At 53.0% G+C, this 13,903-nt stretch overlaps 1 protein-coding gene across 1 annotated transcript in view; it reads right to left on the bottom strand.

Moving 5' to 3' along the window:
• SMG9 (SMG9 nonsense mediated mRNA decay factor) overlaps positions 1-13,903 on the bottom strand; it is an 18,934-nt gene that overhangs the window by 3,545 nt on the left and 1,486 nt on the right. Inside the window, exons 2-9 of the mRNA XM_007458570.1 lie at positions 12,445-12,600; positions 10,161-10,235; positions 9,806-10,070; positions 9,631-9,728; positions 8,024-8,136; positions 5,723-5,834; positions 2,835-2,930; positions 2,347-2,432 (exon numbers count right to left, since the gene is read on the bottom strand). Coding sequence (XP_007458632.1) covers positions 2,347-2,432; positions 2,835-2,930; positions 5,723-5,834; positions 8,024-8,136; positions 9,631-9,728; positions 9,806-10,070; positions 10,161-10,235; positions 12,445-12,594 — 995 coding nt within the window. The 5' untranslated portion in view covers positions 12,595-12,600. The remainder of the gene's footprint in view (positions 1-2,346; positions 2,433-2,834; positions 2,931-5,722; positions 5,835-8,023; positions 8,137-9,630; positions 9,729-9,805; positions 10,071-10,160; positions 10,236-12,444; positions 12,601-13,903) is intronic.

The following is a 13,903-nucleotide window of genomic DNA, read 5'->3' as shown; positions in this document are numbered from 1 at the left end:
CCCCCGCCCCCAACACAGCCTTCCCGCTTGGCAACATTCCGATGATCCTCCAGTGACACACGGTTGCCACCTGACGTCCATGGCTTGCATTAGGGTTCCCTCCTGGTAGTGTATGTTCTACGGGTTTTGACAAAAACCACATAAATCCACCACTTGTACCACACGAGTAGTTTCAGGGCCCTAAAAATCCTCTCTGCTCCACCTATTCACCCCTCCCTCCCCCTCCCAACCCTGGCAGCCACTGATATTTTTTACTGGTCTCCAGAGTTTTGCCTTTTCCAGAACGTCACAGAGTGGGAATCATACAGTATGAAGCCTTTTCAAATTGGCTTCTTTCACTTAATAATATCCATTTGAGGCTCCTCCATTGTTTTCCATGGCATGACAGCACATCTCTTTTTAACACTGAATAATATTCCATCGTGTGGATGTACCACAACTTATTTATCCGTTTATCTACCAAAGGACATCTTGGCTGCCCCTGGTTTTGGCAATTATGAATAAAGCTGTGCAGGTTTTTGTATGGATATAAGTTTTCAGTTTATGCTATTTTAAAGTAATTCTTCCAAATATATAAAAGTATATATAAAAGTAAATAAAATAAACCTGAGATAAGGGCTAAAGGGATCTGATAAACTATGGCCCTTCTCCTCGTACAGACATGTACACAAAGCAATCTGGAGTGACTGAGGGGGGCAGGAAGGGACAACAGAGTTGAAGGTTCCCTCAGACCAGCCTGGGGTCCCCGATCTCAGGACTCAGCTGACGGGGCCACAGGGCAAAAGGGCCTCTGAGCCTATAAGCACCTACTATGTGCCCAGATTGCACTGGCACCTCCCTTCCAGGCCCTCCCTAAATCGGGCCGCAAATATGGTATCCACAATTTCCAGGGATTCACCTGCTCTGGGGAGGCCACCTGTAGACTCTGGCTTAAAACCAAGGCTCTGCAAGGGCCAGCCTGAGGCCACACCCCACCACAATGTGAACTCCACAGGGCAGCCTGTGTTACCTGTTTGTTCACACCTGTATCCCCAGAGCCCAGGACAGAAACCAGCCTATGTAAATGTCCAATATATATGTCTTTTGAATGAATTCCAACGGACGATGGTGGTAGGAGGGGGTGTTTCAGAATTAAGTCACTTAGATCTGGTCACAACAGCCGGCTCCCCCAGCAGCTTGATTTTTACTGTTGGCCAGACCCTCAGCTCCCACCCATCCCCAGAGTTACTAACACAAACCTTAAGCTCCCACTTAATCTACTGCTTACTGTGCACCAGGTGCTGTGCTGAATGCTTTGCATTCTTTAACTCACTTCATCTGCAGGACACCGTGTGCCTATGAGGAAGTGTGGAAAAAGCAACCACTCGCCTAACAAGTACTGGGATTCAAACCCAGGGCTGCCTGACTCCGGAGACATCTGCTTCCTTCAGCTTGGCTCTCCCCTCCCCACGAGCTCCCGTTCCTTCCATCTGTCTGCCTGGGCCCCGTGCCCAGGGCTGCTGGCCTCCCCACAGCTACCTCCTGGGGCCTGAGGCCAAGAGGATCGGAGCCAGTCCTATCTGGGGGCATTTCTGGAACCTCCAGCTGCTTCAGGCAGTACTCCTGCCAGATCCTGACTCCCTCCCTTCCCTGCCCACCAGGGTCCCACGGGAATGGCACCTACGCCTGGAGGAGATGGACCACGAGGCTCTAAGGAGCAGTTCCTCAGTGTGCTATTTATTCAACAAACTTGTGTTAAATATCCACCTTGTGCCAGGCACTGTGTGAGCCACTGGGGCTTACATTCTAACGAGGGAAACAAGACCATAAAACGGTCCACACCATCCTGTCAGGGAGTGATACGTGCAGTGAGGGAGAACACAGCAGGGTAAGAGCGGGAGAGTCACAGAAGAGGCAGTGTTAGCAGGCTGGGGAGGCCTCAGGGGGACGTGAAGGACATGAGGGAGGGGGCCTGGCAGCCGCGGGGAGAGTGTTTCCAGCCGAGAGATGAGGCGTGCAGAGGTCCTAAGCACCACGAGGGACAGCCGTGGGGCCACCACACCTCTGATGGAAGGAGTGAGGCAAGTGCTGGGAGAGGTCGGGGCGGTGACCGGGACCACATCACATAGAACGCTGTTAGCCTGGCATGGGGAGGACTCTGAATTTTCCTCTGAGTGACGTGCACGGTCCGTGGAGGGTGGGAAGTGTGTATCTGTGCTGAGAGAGGATTAGGTGGCAGTGGTCCTCTCCAACTCACGTTTTCAAAGGGTCCCTGTGGCTGCCGTGTGGAAGTGGTGAGAGCTGGGCAAGTGGCTGAGTCCCGGGGCCCCCATCCCTGGCCTGGCTCCGCTCCCGACAGCGCCTCACCTGTACAGACTGAGGTCCGTGAACCAGTCCTGGATGACAATCACCACATGGCAGACCGTGAAGAGGAAGGCAGCGATCTGCAGTGACTGAGGGGGGCAGGAAGGGACGACAGAGTTGAAGGTCCCCTCAGCCCAGACTGAGGTCCCTGATCTCAGGACTCAGCTGAGGGGGCCGCAGGGCAAAAGCACCTCTGAGCCTATAAGCACCTACTATGCGCCCAGATTGCACTGGCACCTCCCTTCCAGGCCATCCCTAAAATGGGCCAGGTGGCAATGATCAGCCCCTTTTTACACAGGCGGATACGGAGGCTTGAAGGGGGGATGATTTTGCCGAGAGGCAGAGCCAGGGGCTGAGTCGGGTCTGACTCTTGGTGCCGTCCTCTCCCTCCAGCTCTGGGGTACCCAGGGCTCTTATGAAGCAGAAACTAGCCTAACCCGTATCCACTAGCGCTCCATCCTGGACCACCAGGCCTGGCTCGGCCCCCTCACCTGCATCTCCACGTAGGTGTGGGGCAGGCTGTACTCTGGAGGCAGCTTGCGGTCGTTGTTGATGAGGTGGTCCAAGATGGAGGGGCTCAGGATGGGCTGGAGCAGGAAGACAGCAAGGTGTCAGGGAAGGGCCGCGGGTCAGGATCCCAGGGGACACGGCCACCCAAGTTCCACCCAATGACGGCAGATACATCACCTCTCAGGACAAAATAATGTCAGATACGTGGGCAGTTTCTAATTAGGAAAGAACTAGTCAGTGAGGGGAGGTGACAAAAAGAGTTCCAAAGCTGACACACTTTCCCCAGCGCTCTCACAAGTCCCCACTGCTCCCAAGTGCTGCGTGCCCCAGAAGAGCGCTCCTAGTGCTGGAAAATCTAACATCCACTTGAATGAGTCATGTCCCTGCGACACCCTTATTTTGGTGTTTCAAATGCTTTCAGGCCTTCCCTGGTGGCGCAGTGGTTGAGAGTCTGCCTGCCGATGCAGGGGACAGGGGTTCGTGCCCTGGTCCAGGAGGATCCCACATGCCGCGGAACGGCTAGGCCCGTGAGCCGTGGCTGCTGAGTCTGCGTGTGTGGAGCCTGTGCTCCGCAACAGTGAGAGGCCCGTGTACCGCAAAAAAAAAAAAAAAGGTATCAAATGCTTTCAAAACTTCACTGGGATAATCACTCAGGTCAAATAACAATGATTAATGTGAAGACTAGTGAGGATTTAAAACGCTGCATCAGGGCTTCCCTGGTGGCACAGTGGTTAAGAATCCGCCTGCCAGTGCAGGGGACACAGGTTCGAGCCCTGGTCTGGGAAGATCCCACATACCGTGGAGCCACTAAGCCCGTGTGCCACAACTACTGAGCCCGAGTGCTGCAACTACTGAAGCCTGCACGCCTAGAGCCCGTGCTCCACAAATGAGAAGCCACTGCAATGAGAAGCCCATGCACCGCAAGGAAGAGTAGCCCCCGCTCTCTGCAACTAGAGAAACCCAGCAGGAAGCAACTAAGACCCAACACAGCCAAAGCAAACAAACAAACAAAGAACTGCATCAGTGGGTGTAAAAGAGTCATCTGTGAGCTCATCACCTTTTCTTAAAGGAACATCCCACTAAAAATACAAGAAGCTAAATTAGTGGATGATCTGTCCACTTCTTCCTGCCCTGGGTGGAATTAACTTTAAGAAAGAGGCCTTCCTCTTTCCTCTTCCTCAGACCAATGGCTCACTTTCCAAAACCCCAAACACTGCAATGTTCCATTCTGTCTTTTTTCATTCATTCATTTATTGCTTGCTTGTTTGCTTGCTGCATTGGGTCTTCATTGCCGCTCATGGGCTTTCTCTAGTTGCGGCGAGCGGGGGCTACTCTTCCTTGTGGTGCACGGGCTTCTCGTTGTGGTGGCTTCCTTGTTGTGAAGCACAGGCTCTAGGTGCACGGGCTTCAGTAGTTGTGGCTCGTGGGCTCTAGAGCTCAGGTTCAGTAGTTGTGGCACATGGGCTCACTAGTTGTGGCTCACGGGCTATAGAGCGCAGGCTCAGTAGTTGTGGTGCACAGGCTTAGTTGCTCCACAGCATGTGGGATCTTCCTGGACTGGGGCTCGAACCTGTGTCCCCTGCACTGGCAGGCGGATTCTTAACCACTGCGCCACCAGGGAAGTCCCTTCCATTTTGTCTTGTTCTAACTTCTGCTCTGCCCCATGGGGGCCCCAGACCAGCCTGCAGCTGGTTCAGCTCGGCACGAGGTCTCGGTGGTCCTGTCACAGGGCCTGGCACACAGGTCTCACACCACATTTGTGGAAGGTTTTCCACCCATCAATGTGTACGGTGGCCAGAACTTTGTTCCACTAACATTCATTGAGTATCAGCTGTGGGCCAGGCCTCTCCCTGAGGAGCTGCAGACTGGATAGGAGTGGGCACAGAATGCAAGAACCAGATTGTGGTAAGTCACGTGCTGCGCTGGGAGGTGCACATGGGTGCACATGGGCACCGGTGGGCGCTCAGAGGAGGGGGAGGCTTCCAGGAGGAGGCAACGCCCCTGCGGAGTCTTCAGGGAGGAGAAGGCAATAGCCAAGTAACAAAGCAAGGGGAGAGAGAATGTTCTAATGGTGACGATGCTGACAGCCAAGAGTAATGAGAACCCACTTCATGCCAGGACTTTACCTGTGTTAATTCACTGACACCTCACAGAAACCCCACGAGGGAGGTAATGTTGTTTTTCCCACTTAAGAAAACCGAGGAGTGGAAACGTTAAACAACCTGGCCAAGGTCGCAGAGCTCAGGAGTGAGACTATGGCGAGGACTGGAGGTGTGTGTGGTGGGGCTGGTGTCCACATCAGAGAGGGGAGTCCAGGGAGTCTGACGGAGGTGAGCCGCACAGGCCCCGGCTGCCTAGCTAAGGAATAGGGATCTTGGAGAAGCTGAGGAAAGCTGCCAGGAAACGCAGGACAGGCCAGCTCTTGTGACAGTGAGGCGCCTGAAGGCTCACCACGCACCATCCCGTGCCCAGCACGTTGCCTGGACTGTTCCACTGACTCCCGGCAACCCTCCTATGAAGTTGAGAAAATTATCACCCCCATTTACAGATGAAAAAATGGAGGTGGGGGGGTTAAAACTTACTTAAAGGCCAGCTCTGGCTGTAGACTGACTCCAGGGCCCACACTTCCAACTGCTATGCTATAAGATTCTTTAGGCTCCTGTGTACACGATGGATGGGAGGGGAGAGGGGGTGAAATCTGACAAGAAGAGACTAAGAGCCAAAAAGAGACACAACTTGCCCAAAGGCACTAGCATGTCCGTGGCTTGGCGGGAGCCCCATGGAATCCAAGCAAAGTTCTGGCTTAAACACATTTGGGGATGAAGCTGAGTGCTGCACGCAGCAGGGTGGGGTGAGTGGGGGTCAGCACCTGCGTGTCCAGGAAAACGATCCGCTCCTGGGTAATAAAGAAGTCAATGCCACTGGTCTGGTTGCCCCCTCGTTCCTTCATTTCGGCGCTCTGGGCCCGGAAGACATAGGCCCTGTGGAAAGGAGCAGGTGGGGGCATTAGAGGTCAGGTTCTTGGCCTTTGCCGCCTCCAGAGTGTGGCCCTGTGAGTGAGACTATGAGATGTGATTCCCCACCTGCCCGCAAAGCCTTCCATTCATGGCCCCTGCTGCCTAGGGGGCTATGTTTTATATCACATGACTTCATCCCTACCCATAGGTAGACCTGTTGAGTCTTAACAAAATCAATAGACCGAGGTGTTTAAGAGCAAGGACTTTGCTGCACTGCTGGGATTCAAACCCCAGCCCTGCCTCGTCCTGGCTGTGTGGCTTTGAGTAAGTTCCTTAATCCCTTTCTCCTCAGTTTCCTCATCTGTAAAACGGGGACAACAATAGTCTCAATCTCTCAGAGTGACTGTGAGGTTAATATACATAAAGCCCTTAAAAGAGTGCCTGATACACGGCGATATAAAATTGCTATTAATTATCAAGTGTACCTGCCATGTACCAGGTATGGGACACACAGCACTGAATACTCTCCACCCCATGGTGAGAGGGTGCGGGGCATCCGGCCTCCCAGTTCTTACCCTGACCAGAGCGCTTTCCCTGCTCCCCCTCCTCAGCGTCTGCTTGTTCTCAAATGGCCCCCTGACCAGCTGACTTATACAGTAACCTGGTCCCAGCCACCTCCCTATAACCCCTTCCCGTTTGATTATCATCTCCTAATGTGCTCGTTTACTAGCTCTCCATAAAAATGCAAGCCCCACGGGGACAGAGATTTTTGCCACTTTTGTTTACTGTTGTAGCCCCAGCACCCAGGATAGGGCCTGGCCCGTGGTAAACACCCAATAAATATTTGTTGAACTGAAGCAAGGAGACCAGTTAGGAGGCTCCCGGCCTCCTCCAGGGGAGACGGCAGTGGCCTGGGCCAGGAGACAGGCGTGGAGGACAGGAGCACATGAACTCTCAAGATAATTAGGAGGTAAAACTTACGAGACCTGATGACAAGAGTTGGTACCAACGTCTGACATGTCACAGGCAGGCCTGCCTCAGAAGGACACATTAGGCCGACAGGATTCTAGCTCAAGTATCCGAGCCGACAGCCACAGGGAAGTTTTGCTAGTTGGGGGTGGAAGCTGAGATGGGAAGGATGCCAGCCAAGAGAGCTGCAGCTGTGCCAGAGTGGAGCCCAGTTGAGCTGAAGTCATGAGTGAGCAGAGAAGAGTGGGGACGAGCCGACCTGGGAGGCGGGGCACCGCAGCTCGGGGTCTGGGGATGTACGTTCTCACCACAGGGGTTCTTAACCTGTTCAGGGTTTCCCTCAGGCCCCTCTGAGAGCTGGTGGGAACTATGGACACTTTCCCTAGAAGAGAAGCCTGACTGTAAATGTGTGTAGAATCCTGCATATACCGTTCGGGGGTTCATGGACACCTGAGGCCCATGCACGGTGTCCAGGGTGACATCACCGACTTTATAAAAACCAAACTCCTACGCTATTAGATAACCCTAAGTGGCCACAACCCCTGCTCACCCCCCATCTTGATTCTTCCCTAATTAGACTGTCTGTGTTCCCTACCTTACTCCCCAATCCCTGCCTTTCCCTCTTTCCTTCCCTGCCCTCAGTTTGGGGCTCTAGTTCTCAAGCTCCCTCCTCCCTCAAAGGACTCCACCCTTTACCTTCACAATCATACCCTGTCCTTACTCAGCAAGGCAGGACTGAGGCTGGTCTAGAACCCACGCCCTTCACCCAGGTCTCTTGTCCCAGTGTTTCCCAGGCCACATCAGTCACATCCTGTGAGCACTCACTCTGTGCCAAGTTCTTGTTAACTTTTGCCTTCCCGATCTTGTCTCATCCTCCAAAAACCCACTTTACAGATGAGAAAGTGAGATACCAGGATCTTGGCTGCCCAAGATCAGCCAGCTGGTGAGCGGCAGGGCTGAGACTGAGGTGAACCTAAATCCAAAGACTTAATGAATACGCCATGCCAGTTCCTGGCTGGCCCTGTACCATTTGCTGGAACAAGGAAGGAAGGGAGGGAGGGAGGTACAGGATCGGTGTCCTTGGAGCTACACGAAAGTTTGGTCCAGACTGGTCATCATCCTCGTGTGACAGAGACACTGAGGTCAAGGTAGGGGAACACCAAACACCACTTGCAATATCCAGGCCCACCCTCCCCTGACCTAGGTGGGTGCCACCTCCCTTGCAGACCCAATGTCCCCCTCACCTCTGGTCCTCCTCAGGAGTGTTGGCTGACAACAACGACATAACCATGGACTTGCCTGTCCCCTGGAGGCCCAGGACACCAACGACCAAGACATCAGTCTGATCCAACAGGTACTGCGGGAAGATGCAGGAATGAGACCCTCAAAAATCTGTTGGTTGATGGAGTGGGAGTGAGGAAGGGGTCCTAAAGACTTCCATGGCTCGCCCACCAACCTTCTCAGATATAAAGAAAAACGTTTGTGTTCCAAATCCCCTCAACTGGGCAAAGGGTGGGGGAAGGGGGGTATATGGAACGTTCTGGGCACAAAGAACAGCATTTGTGAGAGCTCCAAAGCAGAAAAGAGCCTCGCTGGTCAAGAAGGTACTAGGAAGTCAGAGTGGCTGGAACACAGAGGAAAAGGGGTGCCTGACTTTGGGGAGAAGGGGAGAGGCACAGGAACAAAAGGATGGGTGGAAGAAGCCAGGACTGGGTAACTGAGGGCCACTGGAGCAGACTCCTGGGAGGCTTTGGGCTTCAGGCAGGTTGGGAAAACATGGGAAAGCATGAGAAAGGCAGCAGTAAGCAGGAAGGGGAGACCAGCCCGTCCTGGCTCTGTCTGTGGGATTTAAGAGTCCTACAGAATCCTGAGACCTTCACCTCTGGGCTGCCAGCTCTGCTGATTTTCACCACCAGGGGGCACAAGAGACACTCCTCAAGGAAACCAGTCATGTCCTCAATGTGGCTGCTGCACCTTCGAATCATCTGGAGAGCTCTAAAAAAAACCCCTCTAATCCTGGGCTGAACCCTAGACCCACTAAAGCAGAATATCGAGGGCTAGCCCAGTTCAATATGGTTGACACTGACCACATGTGGCTACTTAAATTTAAATTAATTAAAATTAAACAAAACTACAAATCAGTTCCTCAGTTATACGATCCACGTTTGGGGATTTGTGGGTAAGCGCTCTATAGCAGGGCCTGGACAGCGGCTCTTTTTTTTTTTTAAAGCTTCCCAGTTGATATCAACATGAGAGTGGTAACAGATGGGCCTGGTGTGTTGTTAGTAAATCCAAGCTGTTGGAGAAGGAGCATACCTGGAAGAATCTGAGTAATGTGACAAGCCTGGGAAGAAAAAACAGGACGGGGGGAAATGAAGACTGGGACACTGGAAGTAGATATGATGGTCCAGGAGTGTGAGGCGTGGACTACAGTGAGGGCTGCTGGGATGGAGGCGGAACCTCTGGGGGCTAACATTCAAACCAGTTCACACTGGTACTGCATGGGTCTCGACCAATCAGGAGGAGGACTGGAGCAGGCCCAGGAGGCTGCCCTGCTGCGTGCGAGAGGGGGCAGGAGATCCCAGGGCCTCTGCGGTGGTAATGGGTCCCTCTCTGCCAACCAGTATCAAAGTATTTCAGCATTTTAACAACCAGCACAGCTGAGCTAGTGTAAGCCACTGAAATTCGGCCCAGCTAGGTGAGAACTTTCTGATCCATTCTCTCACTGCTTCCATTGCCCGAAAGCTGTCTAGTCTGGTGTTGCCTGCCAAGGAGGTGGGGGGTGGGGAGGAGGTGAGGGTGTGGGACCCGGAGAAGGTCGAGCAGGGAGAGAGCCCTGACCCCCCAGTACCTCAATGGCACTGTCGCACCAATTCATCTGGTCATCCACCAACTTGATGCTGTGCTTCATGCGCTCTGGGGGCAGCAGTTTGGCCTGGCCCACGACAGCTGCAGACAAGGACGTGCTGAGGGTCTGTGCGAGGGGGTTCCGGCTCCCAACCAGATCCTGCCCGGCCCCAACTCACGGTCCATGGCTGCCGGCGCGGCAGTCCCCATGCCCCGGTTCTGGATCTGGTACACAGGCTGTGTGGGTCTCTGCCCCTCCTTCTCCCCCTTGGGTGGTGCAGGGGCTGCCGGGGGTGGTGGGGCAGTGCCCTCCGGGGTGGAGGCACTCGCTGTGGCCGCAGGCCCTTTCCCCTCCTCCCGTGGCTTCATGAGGACAATGGGCTTCTCAAGAGGGGCTGGGGCAGGCGGGGCGGCAGGGGTCGTTGGAGTCGGTGGCTGCTTTGACTACAGGCATGAGAAGGTTCCGGTCAGTGGAGAGATCCTTGCCCCCTAACTGCTCCCAGCCTCCCCTTCCAAAGCGTCTTCCCCACTCACCCGCTCTGCTGGAGGTTTTGAGAGGATGATGGGGGTTTTCTGCATGACCGCTGTGCTTGTCTCTTCGCTGCCATCCTGTGGTGAGGGAGGGCAGTTACTCAGGAGTGGCTCCCTTAGCTCCCTGGACACACCTCTAAGTGCCAAGTACCATTCTAAACGCCTTCAGACATAAACTCCTCCAATCCTACCAACAGCCCTGCGAGAGATACCTTTATCGCCATTTTTCAAATGAACTGAGATCCAGAGAGGTTAACTGGTTTGCCCAAGGCCACACAGCCAATTAAGCAGTGGAGCAGGCCTTGAAGCCAGACAGCCGGGTTCCAGAACCACGCTGCCTTTGCTAGACAAGCCCAGGCAGAAGGCGCTGGGGCTCTGGAGCGAGAGACATCTGCATTCGAACTTGGCCTTGGCTTTTGTTGGTTGTGTGAACACAGATAAGGAACCACCCTTACTTAGGCCTGTGTGCTCATCTGGCGAATGGGGATAGGAATTCCTCCCTCACAGGACTGTTAAGAGGCCGAAAGTAGACAGGACTCACAAACCGTCCACGTAGCATTGGGCACGTGGCAGGTGTGCAATATCTAGAGCTGCTATCCTGACAGCCCTGCTGTCCCAACCTCCGCTCCCCAGCCCCACCCGGGCTAGCCAAGTCAGCGGACTGATTCCCATGCCGTACCCTCTTCATGCCTCTTCTGTCTCACCCCCATCTGCCTAAGAAAGGGGAGAGACCTGAGTTTGAATCCTGTTCCTTCTGTGGTACCCTGAGCAACCCTGGGAGAGTCCTGACCCTTCACTAGGTCTGTTTCTTCACCCACATATTGAAGATATTTAAATCCTGTTCACTCACTGGCCTATGATGAAGGACAAACCAAAGGATATGAACGTGCTTTGCAAAGAACAGGTGAGGGTGAAGAGATGAGGATGGATAGGAGATACAGTCAGGAGGCACCATGTACGGCACAGGTGCCCGACGGGCGTGGGGCGTGACGAGGATGAGACCTGCTGGGCCGTCACTAGTAGCAGGAGGAAGAGAATTGGCAGGAAGACGCTGAGGTCAGCAGGAGACATGGAGGACGTGAGGAGTCCATTGGCCAGTTAGGAGGCTGCCAGGGTCAAAGACAAGAGATCTGGGAGTTGCTTGTTCAGGGACTGAAGCTGAAGGTGCAGGAAGATGGTAACATTCCCCAGAAAGATGTGTGTGGAAGGAGGAGAGACTGCGTGTTGTCACTTATGCTGTGGCCCAAGGGAAGGAGTAAGAGCCAAGCTCACTGTGAATAAATTTCCTTCATGTTTTTTTGCAGTTTTATGGCTTAGAAAGTGTCCCAACCATTATCTTCTTCCACTCCCCTCCCCCCACCTCCAAATAAACAGCCCTTAGAGGCAGGCAGCGCCCTGGAGAAAGAACCCGGGGGGCAGGCTGTGGCAGTGAGTCACCTACACACAGGAGAGGAGCAAGGCTGGACCGGGCCCACAACGAAGCTTCCGATTCCCGATTCCTGGTCCAGGACACTCTACAGCAGACACAGTGGTGCTGCGCCTGAGGCTCACTTGGATTCGGGTTCAAGTCCTGGCCCCAAAGCTTATTGACTTGTGACTTTGGGTAAGTCCCTTCCCCTCTAAGACTCATTTCCTCATTACTGAAAACTGCGTCTATCATAGGCTCTAATTCATGGGAGAGCTGCAGGAGCTCAGGAAGACCCAAAGGATGGAAAGCGCTCTGCAGAGCACCAGCACACTGCGCACTGCTCAATAAACAAAAAAGGCTGCTATTATTACACAACTCTGGAAAACAGGAGCTTCTGGCACCTCTCAGCTCAAACTCCAATGCCAATTCCAGTCAGTGAAATCCAAAGTTCTTTCCAAGGCCTATCAGGTCCCACATGATCTGGCCCCAGTTTCCTCTCTGATCTCATCTTCTATCACTTCCCCTTCTTCATCCACTGCAGCCACGCTGGCCTCCTGGCTACTCCTTGAACACACCAGATAAAGGCCTCAGGGCCTTCGCATTTGCTGTTCTTTCTGTTTTAAATGCTCTTCACTCAGATTCTGTCAGGACTTGTCCCCTTGCCTCCTTCAGGTCTCTGCTCAAAAGTCAGCTCTTCAGAGAAGCCTCCTCTGACTGATTCATCTAAGACAGCCCCTTTATCACTCTGAGCGCAGTCCGTTTTGTCCACAGTTATATCCCCAGCATCTAGATGAGGGCCCGGTGCCTAGCTGGTGCTCAATAAACACTGGAGTGGAATGAGTGGACACATGAATGCTACCCTTGGGCCCAGACACTCACCCGTCTCTCTCTGTCCCAAGGTGCAGTGTAGTCCCTCTCCCGACCACCAGGCCCGGAGAGATTCTGGGGGCCGCCAGGGCCTGGCTCCTTCCACCGCCGCCGCCTGTCTATCCCATAGAGCCCAGGCTGACTGTGCCCAGACTCAGACATGGTCACCTATGGGTAGAAAGAGGTTGATTCCAGGATGAAGAAAGTCTCTCCCCACTCTATCTGGCTTACCCTGGACTATAAGAAGGCACTTCCTTTCAAGAGAGCTCTGTGGCTGTGGCAGTGACTGCCAGCAGGATCTCAATAGCCATTCTTCACTACTTCCAAAGAAATAAAACCCTCAGTTCTGAGGTGGATACATGGCTATCCAGAATACACTTCTCAGCCTAGTCTGCAGTTAGCTGCGGCCATGTGACTAAGCTCTTTCTGGCCAACGGTATGACACCAGAAGTGTGTTTTGGCAGCGTTCAGAAACTTTTCTTCACAGACACTGGCATTTGCCTTTTGTCCCTTCCTCCTACTAGCTGAAAGGAATGCGGGTGTGGAGGCCGGAGCTCAAGCAGCCATTGAGGTCTGTGAGGCAGCTTAATGGAAGGAAGGCATAAGAGAGAAAACACAAGGTTCGGGGACTCCCTATTAACCTTAAATTGCCTATCTCTGGATGCAGTGACAAACAAATCCCCTTCTATCTCTTGTAGCCAAAACTAATCCCAACTGTTAATCACTTTTCTCAACATAAATACTAACACATGGGGGAAGGTCACATAAAAATGGGACATACTCTTTCCCAAAGTGCAGCAAAGCATTTCAATACAAATCTGTAACATGACCCCCAGTCCGACACTACCCTTTTGATTAGCCAATACTGGCACATGTGGGGGTGGGGCACCTGTATTCAAGGACCTATTTTCACCGGGTGTCCCTCTACTTTCAGTGTGTTCACCTTCCATTACAGATGGTCTGCCATCCCTCACACTCCAAGGCCTCACCAGGGACATTATATGTCCCTCACCAGGGTCATTATATGTCATTATATGTCTCACATCTAAGACATAAAACCCACTCTCTATCATTTAACTAGCTGCTTATAGGCCCCTAGGGAGTTTCCCCAGCTGTTTACACTTCATTCCAGGGAAGTCTCTTGAGTATGTCTGTTTGCAGGACTCCGAGGCCAACTGCTAGAGCTCATGGGTCCATATCTGGTCTGCCTTCTGTTTTCGGAAATAAAGTTTTATTGGAATACAGCCACATCCATCAATTTACAAGTTGTCTATGGCTGCCTTCTTGATACAATGACAGAAGTGAGTAGCTGAGACAGAGATACTATGGGTTGCAGAGTCTAAAGTAATTATTCTTTGGACCTTTACAGAAAAAGTTTGCTGACCTTTGCTTAGCTCTGAAGTGCCTTCAAATCATTCTATGAATCCCTCCGCCTCCCACCCCAGTACAGTGACATTAAGAGGTCCTTGTG

This window comes from Lipotes vexillifer, unplaced genomic scaffold, assembly GCF_000442215.2.
Source record: "Lipotes vexillifer unplaced genomic scaffold, Lipotes_vexillifer_v1.1 scaffold371, whole genome shotgun sequence".
Classification (NCBI taxonomy): domain Eukaryota; kingdom Metazoa; phylum Chordata; class Mammalia; order Artiodactyla; family Lipotidae; genus Lipotes; species Lipotes vexillifer.
This window is presented reverse-complemented; position numbering and strand designations above follow the sequence as displayed.